Raw genomic sequence first — 16,859 nt, forward strand, 5'->3', positions numbered from 1 at the left:
TTCTCTTCCAAAAACTTATCCAAACCATATTCCCTCCCAACAGCACAGCCATTGTAGTGATACTCTTTGGCCAGTACTGAATGTCTTTGTAGCATTCCCAGCCCAGCCTGGCTATGGAGCAGAATCCTGGCATGGGATTCAAACCCAAATCCTTTGGATAACACCATGTAGCAGTTGCTACTAAACTACCAAGCCAGCCAGGAGCTAATACTTTCAAAGAAAAAGGTGGTCAATGTTAGCATTAGGAAGTGCACTTAAAAGGTGGTCAATGTTAGCATTAGGAAGTGCACTTAAATGATAAAAGTTTGTAAAAAGTTTGTACAATCCAATCCAAAAACCATGTCCTTCAGACAAAAGACAATTCAAATACATTTCACAACATTTAGCTATTGCCAACATTTTTATTTACACTGGTGGTAAAAATAATAAATATGCAATCTTTATGTTTCAATAATCATAGCTAAAAGAGAGAAAATGTGACAGTACAAAAAGGAACAATATCTAAAGAGTAGAGTCAAGAATTGAATAGAGGATCTGAGGCTGCATTACTGCTTTGCTACAAGTGGGATGATACATGATTGATAAGTCTGTACTGCCCTCAGCTCTTGATCTCTAGACAAGCAGTTAATCCTTCTTCCCAGCTTCAGATAAGAGAGAAAACTCAGTTTTTGAATACCAAACAACATTAAAGAGAATGATGAACAATTCAACACTCATAGAATGAGAAGGCATCAAAAGTAACTACACAGATAGGATAGACTTAACAGCTGTGATAAGTTCTGTCTGGAAGCTCAGAAGTCTGAAGGAAACAACTGGAGCTGTAGTAGAACAGTGGAATATGAATGGTGAAAAGCAATGCTTCTGCAGAGCTTGTGGCAGGGCTCAGAAAGAGTTGTTAGTTTGCCAAGAGTCTTCTTCCAACTGAAAGTCCTTCCAGGAAGTAAACTGTCCCAGGCTGCTTTTAGTTAGTGGACCAATAGGAAGAGGAGAGGGGCATACAGAGAGAAACAGAGCAAGCAGGAACAGATCCAATAAGAAGATCAGAAACATTCAAACAATAACCCTGAAGAAATTCTAAGCTATGCAATATCACAAATAGAAACAAGATGACAGTGAAATAAAGAAACATATAAATTCACTGTGGAGACAGAACAAAGTTTGAGAAGTATTTCTAAAGAGATAATGTATCAATGTCATAGTACAGTTCTGATTGTAATGTATATTAAGTGACTGAGAATTATTTTTATAAACAAATGAACAGTTGCTTCATTAATAATATTATAGCTTCATATTACTATTGGAAGTAATATTAATATAGTTCTGATGATATGATATTCCATCTTGTTTTCCTGATTCATAATATGATTTAAATATAATGAATAAACATCTGTCGGACTTGGAGCTACAAAGACATTCAGTACTGGCCAAAGAGTATCACTACAATGGCTGTGCTGTTGGGAGGGAATATGGTTTGGATAAGTTCTTGGAAGAGAAGTCCATTAACTGCTATTAATCAAGTTTACTTAGGGAATAGCCACTGCTATTAATTGCACCACTGTTTTGGAGTCAATCTTGGGTGGGGGGCGAGTACTTTGCATCCGCCAGCACTAGGTCAGCTGGGGTGGCCATTTTGCTTCACAAAAATCTCCCTATTAAGGTAGTGAGATTAAGGACCCAGAGGGCCGCTATTTCATCTTGGTGATGGAACTATGTAACAAAACAGTGGTGCTCTGTTATCTGTATGGCCCCAATCAATACAGTTCTCGATTTTTCCAGGTATTGTATCAACACTTGCTTCCATATATGGCGGAAATGGTAATTCTTGGAGGCGACATCAATACAATTCAAGACCTGCAATTGGATGCCTCCCAAGAGTGGCGGGTTGAAGCCGGAATGGGAAAAGGTCCCTCTAAGTTAGAAAATACGCTCCACCTAGTGGACGCATGGCGAGATTTACACCCAGGGGAGCAGAAATTCACTCATCTTTCCCATGCTCATGCTATGTACTCCCGATTTGACTACTTCCTTATTAGCAGTCATGCCTTCTCTAGCGTCCTGGAGGCTGATATAGACGATATAATAATCTCGGATCATGCACCGGTGTGGATAGATATGCAATTAGTGCAGTCTGCCCACTCGACTAAACTTTGGCGATACCCCTATTATATTGCTGAAAACAAACGCTTCCAGCAATATTTAGCAGACAAGTGGGTAGACTTTGCCACCTTAAACCATGCACATCGTGACCAACCAATATTATTTTGGTACACCACCAATGCGGTCCACAGGGGGGACATTATTGCCTTTACAGCCCACACGAGAAAGATGCTTAATCAATGCTTCTTATTACTAAGCGCGCAACTGCGTAAGGCCAAGGCCCAGCTCCTGCAGGTAAATACTAGTAGCGCCAGCAGTGATTACACTTCTATACAAAGTGCTTTGAACACCCTGCTTCACCAGTGGGCTAAAAAAAGCCTGTTGTATTATCAATTCAAACTCTACCAGCACAGCAATAAAATGGGTAAATTGTTAGCCCATCTAATTAGATCTTCTCGAGGCACCCAATATGTGGCTGGTCTGAGAAATCAAACTGGTCAAGTGGAAACAAACACGCAGTCTATCTTGTGATTGTTCTGAGATTATTATATGAAGTTCTAGAAAACAGAGGGGTGGTCGGAATAGGCTTGCAAACACTTTTGTTCCTCTTAAAATTTCCTTGTCTCACGGAGATGCAGCGGGAAGTTCTTAATGCCCCCATTTCGGTCGAGGAAATCAAATTGGCTGTCTATTGTTCAAAAAGGCTTAATGCCCCGGGCCTGGATGGGTTCTCGGCTGAATTTTACAAATGCCTCGTAGACAAAGTGGCCATCCCGCTGTCCTTGGCGTTTACTGAACTCATTGCTATGGGGAGTTATCCTCCAAATGTGAATCAAGCCCATATAATCCTTATTCTGAAAGCTGGTAAAGATCCCTCCCTGCCAGAATCCTACCATCCAATTTCCCTGCTTAACTACGATCAAAAACTACTGGCTCACTTTCTCCCTTCCTTGATTGGGGAGGGGGGGGGGGGGTCCAAGTAGGATTTGTGAGGCAAAGATATGCTCTCTCTAATATTCGGCGCGTGCTGGTTGCCATGTAAATGTGTCAGCATAAGAGCACTCCATACCTGGCTATCAGCTTTGATGCTGAAAAAGCCTTTGATCGGATGGAATGGGAGAATCTATTTCACATCTTGCGACAGATGGGCTTTGAGGGTACGTTTTATCATGCCATCCTTTTATTGTATCGTGAACCTACGGCCATCCTTTTGACTAATGGGGTGCAATCAATACCCCTGGATATTGGGCGAGGTACCAGCAAGGCTGCCCCTTATCCCCTGTACTCTTATTTTGCAGTTAGAACCCTTGCTGCTGGTAATACAGGCGAATAGAATGATTCAAGGTATTCGTTTTCAGTCTGAAATATTTAAATATGTAGCCTTTGCTGACGACCTTCTCGTGTTCCTCACAAAACCAAGCGATTCCCTTACCCCTCTCTTGCAACTCATTGGGGCCTTTGGGTTCTTTTCTGGGTTTCGGTTAAATGCTGACAAGTCTACAGCTGGCCTTTCCAGATACTTTGAGAGAAAGATGGTTGGGCCTCTTTCCTCTACAATGGGCGGACGGTTCATTTTGGTATTTGGGGATACGGCTGTTTAAGGATCCCAAGTTGCTATATCAAATTAATATCTCTCCCTTATTGAGAAAAATTGTTAGAAAAAAACTGAAAGGAGCAGCTACAAGAGTAAAAAATGTCCAAGAGGCGTGGTCATTGTTAAAAAATACCATTCTAGAAGCACAGTTCTGATGTATTCCACACATTAAGAAAGGTGGAAAGAAGGCAAAACGATTACGGTATGGTTAAAAGGGGAGGTGAAAGATGCTATTTTAGCCAAAAGATCTTCATTCAAAAACTGGAAGAAGGATCCAACAGAAGAAAATAGGATAAAGCATAAACGTTGGCAAGTTAAATGTAAGACATTGATAAGACAAACTAAGAGAGAATTTGAAAAGAAGTTGGCCGTAGAGGCAAAAACTCACAGTAAAACCTTTTTTAAATATATCTGAAGCATAAAGCCTGTGAGGGAGTCAGTTGGACCGTTAGATGATCGAGAGGTTAAAGGGGCACTTAGAGAAGATAAGGCCATCGCGGAAAGATTAAATGATTTCTTTGCTTCGGTGTTTACTGAAGAGGATGTTGGGGAGGTACCCGAACTGGAGAAGGTTTTCATGGGTAATGATTCAGATGGGCTGAATCAAATCACGGTGAACCTAGAAGATGTGGTAGACCTGATTGACAAACTGAAGAGTAGTAAATCACCAGGACCAGATGGTATACACCCCAGAGTTCTGAAGGAACTAAAAAATGAAATTTCAGACCTATTAGTAAAAATTTGTAACCTATCATTAAAATCATCCATTGTTCCTGAAGAATGGAGGATAGAAAATGTAACCCCAATATTTCAAAAGGGCTCCAGGGGCGATCCAGGAAACTACAGACCGGTTAGCCTGACTTCAGTGCCAGGAAAAATAGTGGAAAGTGTTCTAAACATCAAAATCACAGAACATATAGAAAGACATGGTTTAATGGAACAAAGTCAGCATGGCTTTACCCAAGGCAAGTCTTGCCTCACAAATCTGCTTCACTTTTTTGAAGGAGTTAATAAACATGTGGATAAAGGTGAACCGGTAGATGTAGAATACTTGGATTTTCAGAAGGCGTTTGACAAAGTTCCTCATGAGAGGCTTCTAGGAAAAGTAAAAAGTCATGGGATAGGTGGTGATGTCCTTTCGTGGATTACAAACTGGCTAAAAGATAGGAAACAGAGAGTAGGATTAAATGGACAATTTTCTCAGTGGAAGGGTGTGGGCAATGGAGTGCTTCAGGGATCTGTATTGGGACCCTTACTTTTCAATATATTTATAAATGATCTGGAAAGAAATACGACAAGTGAGATAATCAAATTTGCAGATGACACAAAATTGTTCAGAGTAGTTAAATCACAAGCAGATTGTGATAAATTGCAGGAAGACCTTGTGAGACTGGAAAATTGGGCCTCCAAATGGCAGATGAAATTTAATGAGGATAAATGCAAGGTGATGCATATAGGGAAAAATAACCCATGCCAACCATGTTGGGTTCCATATTAGGTGCTACAACCCAAGAAAGAGATCTAGGCATCATAGTGGATAACACATTGAAACCATCGGTTCAGTGTGCTGCGGCAGTCAAAGAAGCAAACCGAATGTTGGGAATTATTAGAAAGGGAATGGTGAATAAAACGGAAAATATCATAATGACTCTGTATCGCTCCATGGTGAGACCGCACCTTGAATACTGTGTACAATTCTGGTCGCCGCATCTAAAAAAAGATATAATTGCGATGGAGAAGCTACAGAGAAGGGCTACCAAAATGATAAGGGGAATGGAACAGCTCCCCTATGAGGAAAGACTAAAGAGGTTAGGACTTTTCAGCTTGGAGAAGAGACGGCTGAGGGAGGATATGATAGAGGTATTTAAAATCATGAGAGGTCTAGAAAGGGTAGATATGAATCGGTTATTTACTCTTTCGGATAATAGAAAGACTAGTGGGCACTCCATGAAGTTAGCATGTGGCACATTTAAAACTAATCAGAGAAAGTTCTTTTTTACTCAACGTACAATTAAACTCTGGAATTTGTTGCCAGAGGATGTGGTTAGTGCAGTTAGTATAGCTGTGTTTAAAAAAGGATTGGATAAGTTCTTGGAGGAGAAGTCCATTACCTGCTATTAAGTTCACTTAGAGAATAACCACTGCCATTAGCAACGGTAACATGGATTAGACTTAGTTTTTGGATATTTGCCAGGTTCTTATGGCCTGGATTGGTAACTGTTGGAAACAGGATGCTGGGCTTGATGGACCCTTGGTCTGACCCAGTATGGCATGTTCTTATGTTGTTAGTACAGTGGAGGCCCTCAATACATGGAAAAATCTGCCCCTGTCTTTGTGCGGTCGAGTGAACCTATATAAAATAGTTATTTTACCCAAATGGTTATATCTTTTTCAAAATTTGCCTCTTCACCTTAAGGCGACAGACTTGGTTTCTGTGAACCGCTCCTTGAGGAAGTTTCTGTGGAGGGCGGCGGGGAAGGTCGCGTCTACCCTTCTCTTGGCTGCGAGAGAGGTGGGGGGTTGGAGGACTGGGTGTACCAAATTTAGCACTGTACAATTTGGCTAGTAATTTGAGGGTGGCCCGAGACTGGCTAATTGGCTCCTCGTCCTGCACTAATTTCCTGGCTGATAGCACCCTCGCCACTCCCCTGGATGTAAAATACGTTCTTCAGGTGGAGGCGAATAGGCTCCCGACTTTCCTAACCCAGTCCATAGTTATACGCCCAATATGACAAGCATGGGTACTTTTGACTAAGCATCTGCAGGTGGCTAGAATCTGCTGCCCGTTTGGGGAATGTGGACTTTTCCCCGGGATCTCAGTCATCAGCATTTAAGGAATGGTCTCTTAAGGGTATCTCTCATTTGGGGCATCTTATTACGCAAGAGGGGAGGTTGCTCTCCTTATCAGAGTTCCGGGATCATTATGGCCTAGGGGCATCTCAGGCATTTTCATATATCCAAATAGCACATTATTTTCATTCATTATCTCCGGCGTTCATACGCTCCTCCACTTTCCAAGCCATATACAAGATTTTACAATTTGAAAAAAAGAGCCCCCCCCACTCCTTATCTGTTTATTATAAGAGCCTTCAGAAGATTGAGCGGGTGGACATTCTCTCCGTTTTGGCTGATCGCTGGACCAGTGATGGGGACTTTGTGGTAACTCCCTTGATTCTTCAGGCCTGTTTTCACAGAGTAGCCAGATTCTCATCTAACATGTCTTACCATGAATTGCAGTACAAATTTTTGAACAGGGTGTATATTTCTGCACAGATCGCACATCGACTGATGATCTCTACCATGGCAGAGTGTAGGAGATGCAAATCGGCCTTAGGCACACTGACTCATGCTTTTTGGTCTTGTCCTGCTGCTAAACGATTCTGGAGCTGGATGGCTGGTTATCTGGTGATGATTTTGTATGTCTCTATTCCAATTGCCCCGTTGTGGCTTCTTTTTGGTTGCATCCCACCCCTCTGTATCCGAGATCCTGGCACTCGTCTTTTGATACAGAAAGCTTGTTTGGTGGGGAAGCGTGTGATATTGTTGGACTGGAGAGGTGAAGATCCTCCGTCTTATTGGACTTGGCGAAACCAATTTCACTCGATGATGGCCATGAATCATTTATTGTCTGAAGCCTCCCCGACAAATCGGAAGAGATTCCTCTCCATCTGGGACTCATATCTCCAGGCACTTCCTCACTGTGCCAGTCGCATTCTTAATGACTGAGGCCATAATCTGGTTGTGCTTGCTGGTTCTACACCTGTGTTCGAGGCTCATCTGCGACTCTTCTGTAACCATCGTGATACCTGCACTAGGGAGGGAGGGTGGGTGGTAGCTGGGAGGGGTGGGAATGGGGGGGCTAATATCTGTTGAGTTACAGTGTTACGAGGGGGGATGTATCAGAGTTCAACACCCCCCTCTGATTGTTTCTGTTTGGAAAAAATGCAAATAAAACATTTACATATAAATATAATAAATTAACCTCCAAGTGTAAAATTCAATAATGGCTGAATTTTAAATTGGCCACGTGTGCAAATATTGTCACTTACGCGCGTGGCTGGGCCCTGCGGGTGCCACATGCATTTTCAAAAGGGCCCTGCCATGCGCGTAAGTGACGATATGTGCACAATTGCTGGGCCCTAAAAAGGGGGCAGGCTGGGGGGCGTAGTCTGTGGGGTGGGACAAAGGCAGGCTGTCCCAGGGAAGAGCGTGCTGGCAGTCGGCCGGCGCTCACAAACTACTTCTGCTCCAGGGGAGCAGTAAGTAGTGAAACAAAAAAAAAGTAAGTTTCTGGGACGGGATAAGGGGGTGGGGAGGAGAAGGGAAGAGGGAAGGGATTTAGGTAGGAGGTAGGGAATGAGGGAAAGGCCTGATTTTGTCGCTGCGCATAATCTACTAAAATCTCCCCCTGCGTGCTCCACCCCCACATGCGTTTGTGGTTTTTAAAATCTGGCACGCATATTATAAAATTGGCACGTTCATGGATGTGCGCGCACCTTTTAAAATCTACCCCTAAATGTGTTGATGCCTGGGTATGATTTATTTTGGCCTTTGATAATATTTCCACTTTTGGGTCTTCCATATAGCATGAGGGTTACTGTGGTGCGTGCAGCCATTAATTATTCAGCTGTTATGTATTTTTCTATACTTGCTTGTCTATTGCATGACTGTGTTTCCAGAATTGCCTAATTTTCAAATGTATCTGTTAAGATCTTATTTATTTATTTATTTATTTATTTATTTATTTAACATACTTGTATACCACTTGTCAGATTTCCTAAGTGGTTTACAATAAAAGATTCATAATAATAAAAACCAAGTCATGAAACAAAAATAAGAACATTGTTAAACAATATAAAAAAATGACTTATAAGCTGCTAATCATCTCAATTACACATAGTAACATATTTTCTACTCTATTGAGATATTGATGTTTTGTGAAACCATATATTCAGCCGCAGAACAGCCTGCCAGATATAGTGATTTGGATGCTGCAAGGAGACAAGCGTGTAGCCTACTATAGAATGCCAGCCCATGAGGTACTCTTCTCTAAGAATGGATCCAATTGCTGTGGCAAGAACTGTGGGAAACTCCAGACAATACTCCTAAAAGTAAGTTGTTTACATATATATATATATAATTATATATACATACTGAATATATATATCTGTTTACACTGTATGGGATAAATTTTAAAAACATTATGCATGTAAAAATTAGCATATATATGTGTAAGTAGTCTCTACTTATGTACTCCATATTTTGTAAAAGTAAAAAATATGTACATATTTTCACTTTTGTGTGCATATATATTAGAGATGTGCTTCGGGTAAAAATTTCATGTCGGGCTTCGTTTTGGGGCCTCCCTGCAGGAATTTTGTTTTTTCTGGGGTTTGGACTTTTTTTTGGGGAGGTTCCCCGATTTTCGGGTTAGTGCTCGCTAACGGGGAGTTAGCGCGCACTAACTCAAAAATGAATTTTTGCCGAAATTTCGGAAAAAATTAAACCGTTTTTCAGTTCTCCCAAACCATTCCGAATTAGGCAATTTCGATGAAATTGCCTAATTCGGGAAAAACGATTGCACATCCCTAATATATATATGCATGAAAAAAAAGGGGCGTTCTAAGGGCATTCCAGGAACCGGACCAACAAATGTGCATAAGATGCTATTATAAAAGACACTTACTCATGTACTTTTGCCAACTTACTTGCGTATTTTTACACCTGCTAATTATGTGGCATAAATGATATTAAAATACTTCGCTACTTTATCACTATAGAGAGATCCACAATATAAATAAATCAACTCAATTATATCACCTCACCTGTTCATCTTCATTAGTATTGTGATTGAACAAACATCAACTCAATATACATTTAATTTAATTGTATGTATTCAACAGAAATATTTTTGAAGGAGGAGTGAAAAGTTTCATATCTTATTGCATTCCCATTACCCACAAGTAATGTAAATTAGATTTTATAATCATAAACGATCTACCACAACCTCTTTCTATATATCTGTTGAGTTTGGAAAAAAAGTTAAAAAATGTCCCCAAACATTGTATCAAAAACTGACTTGATAAGTGTCCAAACACACCTTTTGTATCCAAATTACTTTTTTTGGGGTTTTTTTGTGAAACAATATCACCAGAATGTAACTTCAAGCACTGTTATTAACTTAAATAATACTTCGTGTATATGCGCTGTATAAATATTCAAAGCCAATGTGAGTTCAAAATGTTACCGTCCGCCCAATGGGGCCGCATTTCAGACCACTCAGGTCTTTCTTCAGTGGATGTCAATCTGTCCAATCCGTCGGATATTTTCCCAGCTGAAGTCACGGCGACTTGCGTGAATGATATAAAATGTATGCATACATAGGTGTGCGTGCGCTTATTTCAAAGTTATCATCCTCATGAGCAAGGAAATAAACCAGGTAAACTGTTGGCTCATTTAATTAATACAAAATGTCCCTCTGTTGCAATTAGCATTATAAAGGGAACATCGGGTGCTCTTTTGCGAGTCAAATTCTACAGGAGTTTAGGAGCTTCTTTGAGCAGCTGTACCAGAAAATAACTCAAGCTACGGAAGAAGAGACCTTGAGATTCCTGGGATCCATTCAGTTGCCCAAAATCTCTGCGGAAACTCATGAATCTTTGATTGCCCGTTTTATAATCCTCGGGATTATTATCATTGTTTAAGAGATGACCTAGCCGCTCTTTTGCAAGAGCTATTTAATATTTTGGGTACCCCTACATCCTAGTCTAGAAATTTACTGGACGCTGTTATCAATTTGATCCCTAAATCTGGAACGGATCCCCTGTTTTATAGGTCTTAAGACTGCTATCCCTAATAAATGCAGACATGAAGATACTGGCAAAGATATTACAACTTAGAACAGGTATTGCCATTCTCGGTTGGTCTACATGAGACCCGTTTTCATAAAGGGAGAAATTCCTCTACAAATACTAGAAGATTGCTGAATCTAATTCATTTGGCATTATATCTGGCATTATATTAACCTTAGACACTGTTAAGGCATTTGATAGAATATCCTGGCCATATCTTTTCTTAGTGTTACAACAATATGTTATTCCATGCAATTTCTGAATTGGATTTGGACTTTATATAGGAACTCTAGAACTCAGATAATAGTTAATGGAGTACTCTCTACATTTTAAAATATGTTTAGAGGTACAAGACATGGATGCCCCTCTTTCCCTATTTTATTTAATTCAGCTCTCGAGCTGCTGGTGGAAACAATTTGGGAATGTGAGGGCATGATTGGGGACTGTTCAGACTGAAGAACCGGTAAGTTCTTGATGACCTGGAGAAGAACTGGACAAATTGATTGACTAATTGGTAAAACTGATCATTTCCTTGATGCACACGTTTGAAAATTGGACTTAAATCGGGATTTACATGAGTCCTACTTTACTTTCACGCATAAAATATACACGTATATATTTTAAAAATAAGTAGGAAAAGTACTTATGTTCCATGCATGTTTTAAAGCACCACATGTATTCACATGTAAATTTACATCTGCGTGTATCTTGTGCGTTTTTTTTTATAAAATGCCTATGTACTGTAGGGAGAAGAGAAATGAGTTCCAAACCCACCTCCCTTTATGTACATACCTGTTATTTACCAGTGACCCTCCTGTTTGCTTCTTAGAAAAATTATTCAACTGTCCGAAGAAAAACAAATCTCTAAGTTATACAGGGCTAAGTTTAACACTTATTCAGAAACACACACATGTAGATAGGGACACATACAATAGGAAAAACAATAGTTATGAAAGCATATTTGACGTCCTGTGCTTATTAAATTACAATTAATTAAGTAATGTAAATCTCACATCCCTTTAGTGGAGATTTACATTTGAATGCTAATAAGCTGTTCCTTACTAACTCCCAGGATAGGAAATGGAGCCCAGGTCCTTACATGCGGCGGGCAGCAGCTCACGTTTTTGGGGGTTGGTCGGGAGCTCTCTCTTTCTTCACAGGTCTCAGAGGCAGAGAGGACAGTCATGGCCACCAAAGAGACAGACTGTTCAACTCTCAAGTCTCTTAGACCTTGTCTCCACAAGTCACCTCAGCCCAGGATGCATTGGGGCAAATCAGGGGGAAAGCAACAGCACTCAGACGGGTCGCATCCTTCTTTTCAGATGGGTTTCGATCGGCTGACGACGGATGACACTTTGCTATTTTTCATAATTCAGCAGGTATATATAGTCAAATGAATGCATAATTAAGGCTTTTAGGGCCGTATTTTAAAAAGGTTACGCGCCGGGCCTATTTTAGAAAGATCCAGCGATGCGCGTAAAGCCCTGGGACGCCTGTAAGTCCCGGCGCTTGCAAAAAGAGGTGGGGAGAGGGTGGGGTCAGCGGTTCCTGGCACATTTGCCCAGAGGCAGGAGCAAAAGGTAAAGTAAAGATTGGGGGGGGGGGGGGGGGGTTAGAGTAGGGCTAGGGGGGGAAAGGATACGGGAAGGGGTGGGAACGTCAGACTAGGGGGAAGGGAATGGGGGAAGGCAGTGCGGCTCGGCGCGCACAATTGTACACCCCCTTGTGCGTGCGGTCAGCGGTTCCTGCATGCGCAAGTTATAAAATCAGGTGTACATGAGCGTGCGCCGGGTAGCGTGCGCACATATGTACGCCTGCGTGCACCCATTTAAAATCTACCCCTTAATTAGCAGAGCACTTTTACCAGTCCTTTGTCTCATCTCCAGGTTCATCAGTCAGTTCTGATGAATGATAGGTGTTCACATTTGTCAGGGACTAGCCATAAAAAGAGGCCCCTAATGTTTTTCAGGTACAGATTCCTACCCAGCACCACTTGTCCATATGCTTTCCTTGGCCCCATTTGGCTCCAGCTCAGCTAGCAAGGCTAATAAATCCATTGGGCTTAGTCATGTAAATAGCACTTCAGAGTCCTTTTTTTGTCTGCTTTTGGCTGCCCATGGCAGAACAGGCAATGACCATTTTTTCTCTGCATTTAGCTGCACATAGCCCAAATAGGTCTATGGCCATTTTTACTGATGTCAGTCAGCCCATCTTAGTTGCTTGTCCTGTTAGCAAGAATTGGGATATTTCCTACAGTATCATACACGCGGTTTATAAAATACAATGGTAAAACTACGTGCAACTATTTATGCACGTATATGCCGCTGTGTGCCATTGTTTGGAAATTATCATCCCTGCGTGTAAGTAGCTTGTACTCACATACATACTATTTTATAAACATCAAAAGTATGTACTTATTTTTGGTCTCATGTGCAAGTTTATGTATGAGATAAGGGGCAGTTTAGGTGCATTCTGGGGTAAGGCAAGTTGCTATTTTATAAGAGACATGCATATAATTGTCTACTTATTCTTGTAATTTTACACCTACTAGTTATCTTGTGCAATTGATATCAAACTTCTCTATTGTTTACTGCTGGTTGGGTAGGAGGCCTAAATTGCCCCTTTTTAAATGGGTGTATGTGTGTCCGCAAAAGCAAAACTACTTGTGTTTGAGGTTTATAATATAGCATGTATGTGAGTAGATGCTACTTACACACGTATATGCTACTTTTTATGCATGTAAGTCTTTGACAAATAACACAAAATTAATAAGTTATAAAATAATTGAAAATACATAGGAAGAGTTTTTTGGGTTTGTTGGTTAAAGTACTCTTCCTTTTGCCTCATATTCTCCAGATTTATGTATTCTAAATGGACAGTATTAATATTGATACCATTTATTTTTTTTCTCTCTCTCCTCTCTGATGTTGGCTAGCAACATGCTAATGGAAACAAAACAATATGTAATAGTACCAGAGGATCAATGGTGCCAAAAATGGAAATATCACATGGTTTTGGAGTTCACAATCACTATATACAGGAGGAAAACGTACACAGATGGAAACATTTATTCTCATGTATTACAGCACCAGTTTTTAACTGCTTTTATACAAAGACTCACATATCCCAGTGCCACTCTCTTGGAGTCTGCTTTCATGCAAAAACAAATTTTTTTTTTTTTAAATTAAAAAGAGGGAATCATACTTATAAGAGGCTACAGCATTTTAAAAAAGCAGTGCTGGCTTAATTGTAATCATATGCCCCCAAAGGTTTTATTATGCAATCCAAAGTCTTTAAAAAATAGTACAAAAATACTAACTAAATTGTAAAAATTGTACTTCAAGTCACCAGCTCCAATACCTAAGAAATTAGCAATACAGAAGTTAACATAACCCCAAATGCTTTTGAAGCCCTGACCTAACAGTGGCCATTGTTTCAGAGAGATAAAACTCTTCTGTCTCAGGGGTTCATGGTTTACTAAGTATTTTAACCCTTCCTGTAGAAAATCGGCAACAAAATCTAATGTGAATGACCCTTTGGTGTGTGTTCTTCTTTTCTCCCTTCAAGCACAAGAGGTGAAAATAATCATACACACACTGGGACATTCTTAATTTACATAGTATTTTTTGTGAACATCTGTTGGTCACAGTTCTACAGAGGAAGAGGGACACTTTAGTGAAATCAGTTTTTGAAATCAGTTAGGACCAACAACTCTGGTGACTTGTTAATGACTGCATAGAGTTGTAATGTGTACCCAAGTATGTGCTTTTTTGTATTTGATATACATATTTTTCTAATTGTATGCTACCTTGAGCTTTAGCGTGTACATATTAGAAAAGCAGCGAACACAGAAATGGGTAGTATATGAATTTTAAACCACTAACAGGTGAATTTTCAAAGGAGTTATGCATGTAAATATAATATACTGTCGTAGCAATTTTCAAAAGTCATTTACCCGCATTTATCAGTGACATATATAGTAGCAATTTTCAAAAGTCCACTTATACAAGAAAAGTGCATTTACAAGTGTAAAACCTAGTTTTCAGCATGGAAATGCTTTTGAAAATCAGGCCCTAAGAAAATATGCAGGTCTGCTTTTCAGTGATGTTCTTTTAGTTGCCATTCATGATTACATAAAAGTTCTTCACAACTCATTCTCCTTTTGGATAGGCCATACAGTCTTTTTCTGCTGTCATGTTTTTGAGTTTCTTGATTACAATCTTATAAGATTCTATAAGATCTCATTTAAGGGTTACAATACATAAATAACATTGGTCAATAAAAAAGTACATAAAAGAAAATTAAAAAAACATCATAAAAGAAAGATTTATGCAATGTTTGTAAAGATATATAGGGGTAGATTTTATAACATGCGCGCATGGCATACATGTGCGCGTGGTACCCGGCGCACGCTCATGTATGTACACCCAATTTTATAACTTGCGTGCGCAGACGCGCACAAGCTATAAAATCCAGGATCAGCGTGTACAAGGGGATGCACAATTGTGCACTTTGTGCACGCCAAGCCGCGCTACCTTCCTCCATTGCCTTCCCCCTAACCTAACCGTCCCATCCCTTCCCCTAACCTTTCCCTTCTAGCCCTACTCTAACTCCCTCAAAATCTTTATTTCACCTTTTGCGCCTGCCTGGAGACAGGCGCAGTTTGCGCGCGCCGGAAGCCTGCTGGCACGTGATCCTTTGACACAGCTGCAAATGGCCGCTGTGTCAGAGGCCTCTGGCCCCGCCCCGCCCCTCCCCCTCCCCACCCCTTTTTGCAAGCCCCGGGACTTACACGCGTCCTGGGGTTTTACCCGTGCCGCCAGGCCTTTTGAAAATAGGCCCGGGGCGCGTAACCTTTTGAAAATCCGGCCCACAATGTATTTCATAGAAATAAAGAATTTGAAAGGAGTTGCACTATGATTAAGATGGATGCTGCATGCTTTTTCTTTGTATTGACAACAATTTCCTTGTTGTCAGGGCTACAGTGTATGATGCTGAGGATAGATAGTCAAAATGACAGGTTCTCCTTGTAAGCTTGGATGAAACAATATGATTGCCATGCTATTCCTTTTGAATGCATGGACATAAAGGTCAGCAAACAAAGATAGTACCTTTTTATGGGAGTAAATCTATTTCTTGACTAGCTTCTGGTAAAGGGAATTCCTTAAGGAGTGGGTTTATTTAGGAGCCAATCCACCTTGGGATGGGTCACAGAGTATAAAGCTATAAGGAGGAGGTCCTTGAATCCTGAGAGGGAGAAGAGAGATATGTCTTGGAGGGAGACTGGGGGAAGCAGCAAAGCTGTGCCCTGTTCCTTGGGGCTCCATTGATCCTTAGGAGAGGGGAGTTTTACCTGCAAGTGGCATAGGATTGACCAGGGAGATCCAGCACATCGGTAACACGGAGAGGATTTGTTCCTGTCAAGCCAGTCATTTATGAGTAAATTTTGGAGCAAGGAGAAGATTCTCTGAAATTCTTTTTGGGGTCTAAAGAGTCAGAGCCCTTACTGAGAGTATGAAGGGAGTTTAATGTTTTTGAGTTCTACTTAAGCTGCATAAGGAACTGATCTAACTTTATATCAGTTTTGGAAATTAATTTACAGTTTCTTGTTTTCCATTTTTGTACTCTGGGCTGAACTTTTGATTCTCTTCAATAAAATGTAATTTTGTTTAGAACACAACACATGGACTGTTGTTAAACTTACTTCAGCCCTGGGGCTGAAGTAAGTTTAACTTACTTCAGCCCTGGGGCTGAAGTAAGCTGCGCGCACCGGCCAACTGCCAGCGCGCAATCCCCGGCCCAGCAGCCATGCGGAGGCCTCTGGACACACCCATGCCCCGCCCCTCCTTGCACGTCTCGGGACTTACACGCGTCCCAGGGCTTTATGCGCGTCGCCGGGCCTTTTTAAAATAGGCCCAGCACACGTAACCTTTTTAAAATCTGGCCCTTTGTCTTTTAAGAGTGAGTCCCTTTATGGCCCTACATATTTATTCTGTCCCCATCGCAGAACCAGTGACATCAATTCTGCAATGAGGGGGTTAGTGCTTAGCTGAGATTTGATGTTTAACCCCCTTTTAAAAAGAGGTTATAATAGTGAAAAGAGTTCTCTTGCTTTCTTCTGTTTAAACATAACTTGCTATCTCATTCAGAGGTGTTTAACCCATAGAGAAGTCAGGGAAAGTTTTGTTTGTGAATGGCCCTTTTAACTTCTTTTCTACAAGAAAGATTAAAGGATTTATTGAACCAAGGACACCTAAGGCAGAAGACTTTTTATCTTTCCGAAACAATGGCCATTGTCAGATTAGGACTTGGAAAGC

The 16,859-nt window shown here is 40.8% G+C and overlaps 1 protein-coding gene across 4 annotated transcripts in view; it reads left to right on the top strand.

The window, feature by feature from the left end:
* The window catches only part of DYSF (dysferlin), a 731,032-nt gene that overhangs the window by 297,697 nt on the left and 416,476 nt on the right, over nt 1-16,859 (top strand). For all 4 annotated transcript variants that reach the window (XM_029594483.1, XM_029594497.1, XM_029594488.1 and 1 more), the window contains exon 23: nt 8,647-8,802. In XM_029594483.1, the coding sequence (XP_029450343.1) occupies nt 8,647-8,802 (156 nt within the window). The remainder of the gene's footprint in view (nt 1-8,646; nt 8,803-16,859) is intronic.

Source organism: Rhinatrema bivittatum, chromosome 1, assembly GCF_901001135.1.
Source record: "Rhinatrema bivittatum chromosome 1, aRhiBiv1.1, whole genome shotgun sequence".
In the NCBI taxonomy this organism is placed as follows: Eukaryota; Metazoa; Chordata; class Amphibia; order Gymnophiona; family Rhinatrematidae; genus Rhinatrema; species Rhinatrema bivittatum.